This window comes from Astatotilapia calliptera, chromosome 17, assembly GCF_900246225.1.
Source record: "Astatotilapia calliptera chromosome 17, fAstCal1.2, whole genome shotgun sequence".
Lineage (NCBI taxonomy): Eukaryota > Metazoa > Chordata > Actinopteri > Cichliformes > Cichlidae > Astatotilapia > Astatotilapia calliptera.
In genome coordinates, this window is record NC_039318.1 from 16,059,703 (window position 1) to 16,071,991 (window position 12,289).

Below are 12,289 nucleotides of genomic sequence, written 5' to 3' on the forward strand. Positions count from 1 at the left end.
GTTAGAACCTCGAGAGCGGAGTAGAGACAAGCTAATGGGTCTGACGAAGACACCCCCCCTGTGTGACATCACAGATATCCCAGAGTAGAAAAAACGGCATCTGCATCCTGATGTTTTGGCTCAAACTGAGCACATTATTATTAGAAACTGCGTGAAAGTTTGTGACTGTAGATCTGAAACTCTACATTTAAACGATGGCTCTGAAGACTCTGAAACTTGGAGGGGAGTAAAAGATTAAACCGTCTCTGCTGTCTGAGTCTCTACTTCTGTCTGAAGCTCAAAGATGTTTGTAGACGCGCTGTGTTAGTGTGGACGTGCAAACAGGACGTGAACACAGTGAGAGATGCTGTGTGTGCTCAGCACTGCAGGGTTATGTAAAGGCTCTAAATCACTCAGCTGGACTCTTTAAACTGGCTTTCAGCCCTCACGTCACTGTCAGAATCACAGGTGACCTGAAACTCACGTCATTGGACAAAGGAAGGAAACACAGGCAGGCACAGAAAGAACCGGCCAATCAGGAGGCCCCAAACTGGAGGCTTTGTCCTGTGAGGAAACGGTGCTAACCACTGCAGCACCTGGAAATAATAATAATAATAATAATAATTGTAACATGGTAGACTAATGTGCCTGTGTTAATTCAGCTCCATATTATTATGTGAAGTTGCACTGGGTTGGGAGTGGTTTTGTGTGTGTGTGTCACATTTTTGGTGAGCCAATGGCTGGAATGGGGTTGGACTAATTAGAGGAAGGTGTACTTGATTGCACTGATACACTGGTCTACTTATAGCCCACACTACAAACACTGCTGTGTCATTTTGTCTCTCTGTGCAGGTATGTAATGTGATGAAAAGAAATCAGATATGTTTGGGATGGATGGGTTTTGCGCTATGAATTTTATACTGAATGTGTCATTTTGTCTCTCTGTGCAGGCCAGGGCCTATTATATGCCACAACCTAAAGGCAGCAGAGTTGCAGAGGCTGGAGTGACCACTGGCTATATGCTTGCAGGGGTCTCCAAGGACAACTTCTAACCCTGTTAAAGGCAACACGCGGAGTGCAACTGGCCATGTGGCATAGCTGGCTCTGGCCTTGGGACTATGTGTTTTTATACGATTCATAAATGGGACACTGGACTGTTTTATCTTTTATCTCTTGATATTTTTTTGTCAATAAATTATCTTTTAGAATTTTATTGACTGTCATTTTTTTGCCCACGACTGAGACGGTTGGTCAGACCTAGAATCTTTCTTTGGGTGTGTTACATAAGAATAATAATAATAATAATAATAATAATAATAATAATAAGAATGATAAGAGGAAAATCAGCTGTGCACTGTGCATGCTGTGTGTTTGCGCTGCGATGTGACCTGGTTCCTTCTTCAGTGGTGCTTCAGCCGGTTTGTGCTGCCCTTAGAGCTCATTAAAGAAACATGGAGCGACGCAGCAGAGAAGAAGCTGAGCTGCGCGAGACGGACGGTTAGAGGACGCACGTGAACCATGATTTTCAGCTTCTTAGATTAAATCCTAAAAAACGAGTTAAAACCTGAATGATCAGTCAGAATCCCCTCTGAGCGCTCGTTCTGATTTAATTTAGAGGTGAAATCACGGAAACATGAGTATTTTTACCTGATTAGTTTCAATTCTTGATTTTTTCCCCCGTTCTCATCGTTCAGGTGAAGTTCTGAACTCTGAGCTCAGGTTACCCGAAAGCTGCTCTGACTGCAGGAGCTGTAATAAATTATGTTAGTTGTGATTTTGTATGATTTCCTGATAACATGAACGTGCAGATGTTTGTTTGATTAAAGTGGAGCGCATCTGCAGTTGTCGGACGGCGCCATTCAGAGGAAGAAGCCAGTCTTACAGCTGATAATGACATGAAAGACATTTTACACAAACATGATGAATGAAGAGAGGCTGTTGTGGAGATTACGTGTCACCAGGGCTGTATCCCAATTCAGGGTCTGCAGCCTTAAAGTACGCGTCGTTAACGGTCCACAAGGGCCGCGCACTCAAAGACCGCTAAGGCCGGAAGTGCGAGGCTTCTGAAATGGGACGGTCTAGCCTCGGTCGCGCTGCCCAGGTTGCCTAGCAACCATGATACTAACAGCTGGAAACGTTTCATACAGCTTTGCTTGACAGAAATGAAGGAGAACATATTTTTGTTCATTTGTTTGTTTGTTTCTACATGGGCTTTGATTTGATAAGTATCTAAGGCTGAGACCACAGGACTGTAAAAACATGATTACTAAATTTGTCTCAGTATTTACTTTAAATATCCATGAAATCATCACATTCTCTGTAAGATTAAAGGTGGAGACAAGTGCAGTTGTAGATTTAGGAGTCCTGCTTCGTCACTCCAGCAGGTGGCGGCACTGCATCTCGATGTTTGCGGTAAACCACCATAGAAGAGGAAGCAGAAGCCGGAGGAGTGTTCGGTGGACGTGTGGCAGGAGCCGGTCACATTAGTGTGGGGTCTAAAAGGTAAACAGGTGAGTCCGCACCTCGTTTTTACCGGAACTCGCTGAATTCACGAGGCTAAAGCAGCTCGTGCATTAGCATTATCCCGAGCCGACACTCAGTTAGCTTTTGGCTAACCGCGTGCTCCTTAACCTTCAGTCACCAGGAAACCCTGTAGCACTGTCCTGACATCAGCTGTGTGTGTGTGTGTGTGTGTGTGTGTGTGTGGGGGGGGGGGTGTCTCTTCGGCTGGTGTTTGTATGTGTTTATCGTCATTTGTCCTGTGACGTAACAGCGTCGTGACGCGGTCAGTAACAGGTGAGGACGTAAACTCACCTGAGAGTTACTGAAGGTCTGGGGTCTAGGTAAGGCAGTGTCACGTGGGTTTAACTTCACTAAAACAGGAAAAATCCCCAAAGACGATTAAAAGGGTAATGAGTGTATGGAAGACCAAAGGGGCCAAGATTTTACATTTAAACTAATTATTTATTTATTTATTTATTTTATGAATGTCAGAAACTAATAATAACACGTGATGATAATGGATTTTATTTTGGTAAATTTTTAAAACTAAAATAATGTTTTGAGCTCAGCGTTTCAGTGTGTTTCTGAAGTCAGACTTCAAATAAAATAAGCGGATCTAAAGTTTAATAGACACAAGTGAAACATGTTTTATAATCAATAATTTGACAGATTAATGATCAGAATAAATAATATAATAAAATAATCTGGTCTTCCTGTCTTATAGCAGGTGGTGGAGATGTTGGGGCTGCGGTGCATCATGGGTGACCTGCGAGGAGGAGCGGCACTCCGGAGGACATTTGTGTCTTCGGCGGTGCTGAGTTTGAGGTGGCGGCTAGCACCGCAGGACAGGCTTCCTCAGGCTCGCTTCCTCTCTGGTGATCGGGACTCGTCGCCGTCAGTAGTGGCTAAAATGAAGCTGCGGACTCGGCTGCTGGTTACGCTGTTGTTCGGCGGCGGGTTGCTGGGTGTGTGGTGGTTTGTGCACTCAGAGAAACAGCAGAAGCTGCAGCAGCAGCGAGTGGAGCAGCTGCGGCAGGTAGCGCTGGGGCAGGGCACTTTCAGCCTCATGGACCACACGGGGTGCCGCCGGACGAAGAAGGACTTCCTGGGCAACTGGGTGCTGCTGTACTTTGGCTTCACGCACTGCCCTGACATCTGCCCCGAAGAGCTGGAAAAGCTAAGCACTGTCGTGATGACTCTGGACCGCGACGCCTCGCTGCCGCCGGTGCAGCCCCTTTTTATCACTGTAGACCCAGAGCGGGACGATGAGGCGGCGCTTGCCCGGTACGTTAAAGACTTCCATCCCCGGCTGATTGGGCTGACGGGGACGGTCGAGGAGGTGAAGCACGCAGGGCGGGACTACAGAGTGTACGCCAGCGCCGGGCCCAAAGACGAGGATGGCGACTACATTGTGGACCACACTATCCTCATCTACCTTGTCAGCCCTGACGGCCTCTTTCTCGACTACTACAACAGGATGAAGAGTGATGAGCAGATCGCCGACAGTGTCCGCAAACACATCAGAAACTATGCCACGCTGTGAGCGCTGGCTATATAGCAACCAATTACAGACTGTTTTCATAACAACCCCACTCACAGCTGGGGGATAAACTGCTTCTTGTCCTAAAACGGGACACTTCTCCATGGTAACACAGAACTGTAAACGTGTTTGAAGTGAAAGTTTGTCGATAATAACAATGTAAAATCCAGAGAGCATGCTCCCTCACTTCCTGTCTCAGCCTGATGGTTTCAGTGTGTGTGTGTGTGTGTGTGTGTGTGTGTGTGTGTGTGTGTGTGTGTGTGTGTGTGTGTGTGTGTGTGTGTGTGTGTGTGTGTGTGTGTGGGGCCTGGTGTCAGGAGAGGAACACACACAGATTTCCTGTTTAAGGTGTTCCTCTGTTGACACCTAGACAGACTTCCTGTTCCTCAGACAAGTGAAGCAGTCTGACTGCTTCCATGTGGAGCTGAGATGTTTATCAGGTTAAGTTTACTTCTCTCTTGCTCAGTGTGGATGAAGTGTGTTAACAGCTGGAAGAAGTGCATGCTGGGCATTTCCTCCAGTCTGTCACATAAATGGCAGTGGGACATGCTCTCTGAGAAAGTGTCAGTTTTCATAGTTAAAGGTCAGATTGGCCTCAGGGTGTGAGGACCTCGCCGATTCCTGTGAAGAGGTCAGCGATAGGGCAGATCATGCTGGTCACATGGAAACTGATCAGCTGTAATGTTGCTGTGGAAACAAGTTATATTATGGCGGACTTTAATGAAGCGTGAGTGACAGACAGGTTCTCGTCAGAAGGTCGTGCGTTTTTGTTTTTTGGCTTCTTGTTACCATCAGATTTTCCCCACAGACACAGAGAGTGCAGACAGTGACAAACATTTTATTACAAAAATTCAATAACATTGATCATCGATTAAACGTTACATGATGATGTCAGAGCGGCTTGTGCTGCATTCAGGCCTTCAGCGTGGCAAATCTGTCCGTCGCTCTGTGCGTGCTCAGTAGAGTCAGAGCCATTGTGTCCAAACTTCCCTCCAAACCGGCACAACTGTCGATCTCCACCGTGTAGTCGTTTGCCTGCAGGAAGTAGAGAGTCATGATCAGCAACCAATCAGCTGCAGCCATCCATCAACAGGAAGTGAAGACTCATCAGAACAGACTTTCAACCTTCTGACGGTGTCACTGATCAATAAAGTGATCAGACAGCTGTTCTGTTATTGATCAGCGAGCTCATCAGACTCTCGTCTGTCTTTAACCAGCTCAGAGGATTTAAAGAAATAAAAGCACCACTTCTGTCATGGAGGATTTTCAAAATAAAACCACCAGACTGATCCAGTTTCCTGTCCTTACCTTTTTCACAGTAAAACCCCTAAACACACACCTTGCTGTTCACTGGAATGAACACAGCTATGCACGATAGGGGCAGGTTTAAAAAAAAAAAAAAAAAAATCAATTATCCTATTTAAATCGATTTCAATTTGAATAGTGTATCAATCCATTAATTCCTGAATCGATTTTTAAATATAAATGTATTTTGCCAGAAACACCAGAATCTCAGGTTAAAGCTCACAAAACTATTTCAACCACTGCCAAACAGTTAAAAAAGCAAATGAGAGCAGGTAAACGGCACATGCGGACATGCTGTCGTTGCTGAAAGCTGATATCTCACAAGTTCTGAAGCTGCAGGTTTCGTCACTCTGACCAAAATTCATTGAACCGGCAGCAAAAGAAGATCCAAACTATGCTCTATGTTTGAAAAACATTGTCATGAATTCCCTCTTTTGTGCCCAGGACAATAAAAACCACACTTCCTGCACAGCTGCCTCTCTGTGTATTCAGAGACCACCTCTGATGAATTCTCACAAGTCTTAGCTTTGTTTTTAATGCATAGATATAAATATGCATAAATATGTATATATACTGATAAAAGATCAGAATTAAAATATTTCTGAGTCTAAATCAAATTGAATCCAATCAGTTATAGAAATCAGTGACGATACCCAGTGCGAATGCTATAGTGGGTCTAAACAGAGACTGTATATAAAAGATGGACATGGTGACATCATCTACTTCTGTATAAAGCCTGGATATTTTGTGTGGTCCCATGGTAAAAGCTCCTGACACTAATTGGACCAAACATGTTGTTTTATTCAGTTCGATGGGATGACCTCATCAGGAAACATTCAGCAACAGAATGTTAAACACCTGCAGCGCTGCGCTCATCCTTGTACCGAACTGTGTGTGCAGAGCCGTAACTATGACACCAGATTAACGTATCAATGCTGCAGTTTATCGTTTATGCTTTTTAGAGAATTCATCATCATTTGATTGACATCCCTGACTGGAACAGGTGACGTTCACTGTTTGGGCCAAACTAGTCACAAAACGCGCAAAATGCCTCCTTTGGATTTGAGTGTGCTCAGATCATTAAAGTAAGTGTGGTCTGATGTGTGTGATCTCTGTGCTGTTATTGGTTGATCGCTGATGTCTGTGCAGATGTTTTACCAGCTGCAGGGAGGCCAGCAGGTACTTTGAGGCTTCAAAGTTGTCTAGACCATGAACGATGGCTGCAAACGTTCTGCGGCATCCAACGCCGCTCAGCGCTCTCACGATGCGGTCTCCGTAATCATGGATGTCAAATGCTGGGCGTTCCTCCTGGAAAATGGAGAGGCGGGGTTTAGAGTCAGAAGGGGTTTGAGTCAGAAGTTGGGTTAAGTTACTGGATGGGGCTCAGCAGGTTTTACCTGCAGTGCCAACTCAGGGCGGATCTTCTCCTCCCAGTCTTTGACCCTCCGAGACAGTGCTGTCTCCTGAGTGTAACCACGACTGTTTACCACTAGCTGCTCCTAAATCCCACACACAAAGGGTTAATCAACTTCCTGCTATTCAAAATAAAAGCTTCACCTTCTTCATGACGGAGTTATAAGTAGTTTGATTTTTCTGATCATGGGTAGCTTCTAGCAGTAGGAACAAACCTTACAGGCTCCAAGTATGATTGATCAGAATGTACTGAACATTACTGAAGATAATAATATTGATCACTGACCACTCGCAGCTTCACCAGATCCTCGTAACTCAGTTCATCTCGGTGAGCTTCTGCGGACACAAACAGCATCAGATCATTACACACGTTCCACTGTTCCTGTATCGATACTGAACTGATTGAACTGATCGATCAGTTTCAGTCTGAATCTGAAGCATTTTACCAGGTGAAATGTGCTCCGGGCCACCCAGAAACTCGGCTGGGACGTCATCGGGAAAGGCGTCGTGCTCGTTGTCCGAGGCGTCATCATCCCCACCTTCAGACAGACATATCAGGCTTTAACGCAAACACACTCAAACAGCTTTTATGACCCTGAACTCAGACCAGCACTAAGAATGTTACCCAGCAGGTGCTGTCTCAACTCTTCCACAGGCTCCTCCCCCAGTTGACCAGGCCCCACCCCCTCTGGCTGTAGGAAGGTCCTCTTCAGCTCCTCGTCAGACATCATCACTCCCTGAGTGACATAACAAATGTGATAGTAATGAGTCATAATCTGACAATAACACTGACCCTGATAAAACGACCTGAACCGCAGCTGATGTCACTGCTGACATCACTGTGATGTCAGCATGGATGATGGTGTGTGCGTCTTACGGCTCTTCTGTTCATCCTCTTCTGATTTTTGAGTTTGTCTTTGATCGTGCTCAGGTAGATGTAGTTGAGGTCTGAAAAACAGGAAGTCTTAGCTTCATTTAACAGGAAGTATAAATTCAACTCTTCAGATTAAAAGTCTTTTTCTGGACACAGAAAAGTTTTCAGCCTATTGTTACCTGTAAATGTGGGTCCATTTTTCAACTTGTGCTCTGGAGGGTCAACTGAAACAAACAACCACAAAAAGGAAGTGACATGTTAACAGATAATGGGTCCACAGGAAGAACATGAGTGCTCCAAGCAGTTTGTTCTTACAGGTTCCTCTGAACCAGCTCCTGAAGTCCCGAAGGAAAGCGGCTCGTTTCCTTTTCCTCTTCCCGCAGTCGTCCAGCCCGTCGGGAACTCTGTAGCACTTCCCTGCAGAAGACACAAAACTCTGTAAGCACCTGCAGACTGAATACTGAAACACGCCACGCGGTCCCCATAGTTACCTGGTTTCAGTGGTTTGTCCTCCTCAAGCATGGCGTATGGGTCATGGAACGCCCAAACATTCACCTGAAAAAAAAAAAAAAAAAAAAAAGATGTTTCATAATGAAGCTCTAGTAAAAAGGTCAAATTTAATGAATCTAGTTAGAAAACAAAATGAGGAACCGGAGCTTTATGAAAACTATTTTTTTCAAAATAAAAGTACTGTTGTGCTTTAAGTGTGTGAGATTTTTGACTAGGGGAAAATAAACGCTCCTGTGGCGAACACTGAGCTGCAATCTGGGGGATTAAAGCAGATTAACGTACAGCAGGAGGAATCGGCTCCTCTCTCCTCGGTTTGTTGGCTTCCATATGTTGCCTCTCTCGGATCATTCGACCATCACTCGGAGCCTGAAACACACCAACGACACCGAAGTTACACAAGGAGAAGAAGAAGATGAAGAGGTGGTGGCTGAAACTGTTCTGTGATTCTAACAAGTGAAATCTCCTCCACCTGCAATCTGTCCACATGCTCCTCCTCCTGCTCCATGTTGTCCAACTCTAAGGGGAGGAAATCGTCTGCTGCATCGCCTCCACCCTCCTCAGCATCAGCTCTGCCCATTTCAACATCCACTGGAACCACAGCATCTGAGCCATGAAGGTCAAAAGTAAAAAAAAAATCAGAAACCAAAGTAGTGAAAGTCAAGAAGAAAAAAAAAGGGGAGAAAAGCGGGAGGAAATGTGTCATGAAGGACTGAACAGGTGAGGTGAGGTGTACCTGGGGGCTGGGTCTCTAGTTGAGCGAAGTCACTGTGAGGCAGGGAAGTGGAAGCAACTGATCTGAATGTGAGCAGGATCATGTCGCCCTCACCTGGGACGAACAGGTTGATCCTGAAGTCCTTCTGACTGCACAGGATCTCACCTTTCACACTGACACACAGGCATAGAACCAGGTGAGACCTCATCATCGGGGAGCGAGGCTTAGCTCTCATTTAGTTGCTGTGCGAGATCACTGACCTGATGAGGGGCAGTTTCTTTTTCTCTTGGGTTTCAGGTGCAATCAAAGACTCCGGAGGAAGAGGCGGCACGTCCACAGTCTGCATAGGTCAGAGGTCACAGGCAGAGGTCAGAGGCCAGAACGAGCTGCAGGTAAACTGACCTCAGAGAATCAAACTCACCGTGTTGGAGTCAGACCTCTCAGATCGGTCCGACACTTCCAGGTCCAACGCAGAAAACTGAAGGACACAAATGATGTTACTCATTTACACCCGAGCACACCTGACTTTGACAGGATAAAGAGTTACAAAAAAGGAGTAAAAATAAAAAGGCAAAAATGACACGATACAGATTTAAAAAGAATTTCTGTGAAAATCTGAGGTCAAAATTTATTTTATTTTTTACGATTAAAAGGTTGAATCTGAAAAATCTAGATCATTAATAATAAATAATTAAAATAAAATAATTAATGATCACGATAAAGAATGTTTTAAATTTAAGGTTCTAATTTTTTAAATATGATATGGTCAGTGACTGAATGAAGTGACTACGTTCCCCAGAATGCCCTGTGAGTGTTGTTAGAGAATGGCGTAACAGTAAAACCTTAACCCTGTGCCTGTTTTCATTCTGACCTGTTAACTCACGTTACCTGAGGGGTACCTCAGGCTTGGCTCCAGGTCCCCTGTAACTTGCTGTTTATATTCTTGAGCACAGATGCCACATTTTCACCCAAACAGCTTCACACTCAGTGACCTCAGATGCTTCAGTTCCAGCTGACCCTGACTTCTTGTCTGCTCCAGGACCGAACTATTTCTACAGCTCGGCTCACTCTGCAGCCTCTGAGGGTTAAAGAAGGCCTTGGCTCTGGAGCAAGCTGGCTAATAACATCAGGCTCATAGAGTCAGGTGCTTCCTTTAAATCCCCTCTGAAAACATGTTTCATAGACTTTCTTTGAAGTCTATAAAAATGTCAGATATCAGTTTTGAATTTTTAGAACAGAAACATTTTATACTTCTTTTCCTTGGTGTGGTTTATTTTTGAGTCTAACATCCAGCTCTCAAAGCACTTTATCGCCAGTGTGTTTAAATGAACGAAGCATCATGAAAGCTGAAAATCAAATCAGGGACAAAATGTGACTCTGGAAGTTTGCTCTCAGGTAAAGAACCACCTTTAATAAAAGCTGCCTGGTCTTTTTTTTTAATTTTTTTACCTCCTCCAAGTTGTCAGCATCATGACTGTTCACTGCTCTGCCATCACCCTCCTGAGACTCTGTTGCCTGCTTGTTGCGTCTGTCGGGAGAGCACAAAGATAATGTGTGAACCTGCAGCAGGAAATCAAACCAGCATGTGGGCGGAGTCACGCCTACTTCTTGTTCTTGTCGTTGATGTACTCCAGAGTCTGGAACACCAGGCTGTGCAGCAGCTCCACCTGAAACAGACGCAGATGCCGTCACATGACTCCATCACAGACTGGCCGAGGTCATGTGACTTGTGTGTGGCTCACCTTCTTGCTGTAGATGCAGGCGGAGCCCTGGATGAGCAGCGCAGCCTCTGCGAAGTTCAGCCTGGTTTTCCCACCATCGAAGGTGATACACATGTCATCCAGCTGCAGACACACAGACAGATGTTACTGGGCGGAGCTCAGCTTCATTCCATCAGGCTGTGACTGACTGAAATCCCACCTGGATTCACGTTTGTGTCTCTGTGGATCACCTGAAGCTGCCAGACCAGTCCTTTGTGAATGACCTGAACAATAAACTGACCCAGAGCAATTTGTCTGAAATGCAGTTGTTACCTTCTAATTACAGCTCTGTCTTCTTCTGTCTGCATTAGAAGTACTGCAGAGCTTACTGCTAAAACTGACACCTTCTCCGTGCTGCTTTTACTCTTTACAAAGACACCCAGGGAGCCAGACTGACCCTGTAGGTGAGCCTGTTCTGGGGCACGGACCACATGTTTGATGCAGAAGGATATTGCTGTCTCGTGTCAGTTTGTATGGAGGACGAAAGCTATCAAAGTAAGAGCCTCTGTGGTATAAATAAATTACCTCATCTAAGTAGTCGTTTAGCTCTGACGCCAGGTCGATCTCCCAGTTCTTTGTGAGCTCTCGGATCGGCTGGAGCAGGTGAGCATATCGGCTCTCTGTGGACTCCATCTCACCTGAAACAGGTAGAACGAGAACAGGCTGTGAATCCTGCGGGGTCTCAAACATCACTCGGTCTTTAAGCAACTCGTTTCTCTGCAGTGCTCTGAGTTGCAGATGGAACGCTTTCTCATTTAAAACTCAAGCAAAGATTACTTTCATTCAGTCCAAATTTGATATAATAGTAGATTCATAAAAGCCTGTAATGTTGATCAGAGCGCACAGCTACAGCTGGACTGTACATATCGATTTAAGTATCGATTATCAGTTTTCATGGTGAACTCTTTGCATTCACCTGTCCTCAAAATCAAACAAAACTGTGTTATCGCTGCTGTGAATTATATTAAATAGCGTGATAATTGCTACGAGCTAAAGCGGCAAATACTGAAATCAGAGAGAACGAAATTAAAGCAAAGTACGTTCAAAAATGTGATTTATTTTAATCGCTGTAGCTAAACCTGTGATTAAAAGATAAACTTAACAAATTAACTTATTCCTAATCTAACGCCGAATATACCGGGACATTCCACTGTTTAGTAAACCGTGTTAATTAATCCTCTGTGAGATCGATGTTTACATCAATCCGAATGAAACACAGAAATGTCAGATTTATCAACGCAATGTGGCGGAGCGTCTAAGCGACTGTAGCTGTCAAAGCTTGAACACTTGGCTCATTTACCTGCTCAGCTTGGTTATTTTTTTAAATAAGAGAAATACCTGAGAATAAGCAGGTGTCGGTAACATGAAGCAGCGACGGTGTTTAAGGAGTAAAATCAGAGAGAAACTTACCGAAAAACCTGAGCCGAGCTACACCGGGGCTAACTGTTTGTAGCCGTTAGCACAACACTCAAAGTACCCGCGTTAAATTTCTTCTTCGCTGCTCTGGTCTGTGTAGCAGCTCCGCGTGCTGCCCCCTGGCGGCGCTATGGTGTGATACAGGCTGCCGACCGCTAGATGGCAGCGTTGCAGTTTAAAGCAATGACTGTAGAAAACATCTACAGTTTTCTACAGTTTTCTGTAAAACTGTAGAAAACTTCTCCAGTCATTGGTTTAAAGAAACTGGGCGAGCTGCT

At 44.9% G+C, this 12,289-nt stretch overlaps 2 protein-coding genes across 4 annotated transcripts; one reads left to right on the forward strand and one right to left on the reverse strand.

Annotated features, from left to right (window-relative positions):
* The first annotated feature begins 2,301 nt into the window (after window positions 1–2,301).
* On the forward strand, window positions 2,302–4,248 carry sco2 (synthesis of cytochrome C oxidase 2). 3 transcript variants are annotated; one of them, XM_026147522.1, is made up of 2 exons: window positions 2,302–2,489; window positions 3,209–4,248. In XM_026147522.1, the coding sequence occupies exon 2, from the start codon at window positions 3,218–3,220 to the stop codon at window positions 4,022–4,024; it is 807 nt and encodes a 268-aa protein (XP_026003307.1). In that variant the 5' UTR covers window positions 2,302–2,489; window positions 3,209–3,217; the 3' UTR covers window positions 4,025–4,248. The 3 variants fall into 3 exon arrangements, with proteins under 3 accessions (XP_026003307.1, XP_026003308.1, XP_026003305.1); XM_026147523.1 differs by having other exon boundaries at window positions 2,302–2,481; window positions 3,206–4,248; XM_026147520.1 differs by having other exon boundaries at window positions 2,303–2,489; window positions 3,206–4,248.
* A 595-nt stretch (window positions 4,249–4,843) lies between these two features.
* On the reverse strand, window positions 4,844–12,084 carry ncaph2 (non-SMC condensin II complex, subunit H2). Its single transcript, XM_026147517.1, has 20 exons — window positions 12,006–12,084; window positions 11,121–11,233; window positions 10,578–10,679; window positions 10,441–10,502; window positions 10,285–10,363; window positions 9,257–9,313; window positions 9,096–9,175; window positions 8,857–9,008; window positions 8,593–8,726; window positions 8,406–8,489; window positions 8,105–8,168; window positions 7,929–8,030; window positions 7,793–7,837; window positions 7,617–7,687; window positions 7,365–7,476; window positions 7,186–7,278; window positions 7,026–7,075; window positions 6,724–6,825; window positions 6,485–6,634; window positions 4,844–5,056 (listed from the first exon to the last, which is right to left on the reverse strand). The coding sequence occupies exons 2-20, from the start codon at window positions 11,226–11,228 to the stop codon at window positions 4,934–4,936; spliced, it is 1,770 nt and encodes a 589-aa protein (XP_026003302.1). The 5' UTR covers window positions 11,229–11,233; window positions 12,006–12,084; the 3' UTR covers window positions 4,844–4,933.
* Window positions 12,085–12,289: the final 205 nt, after the last annotated feature.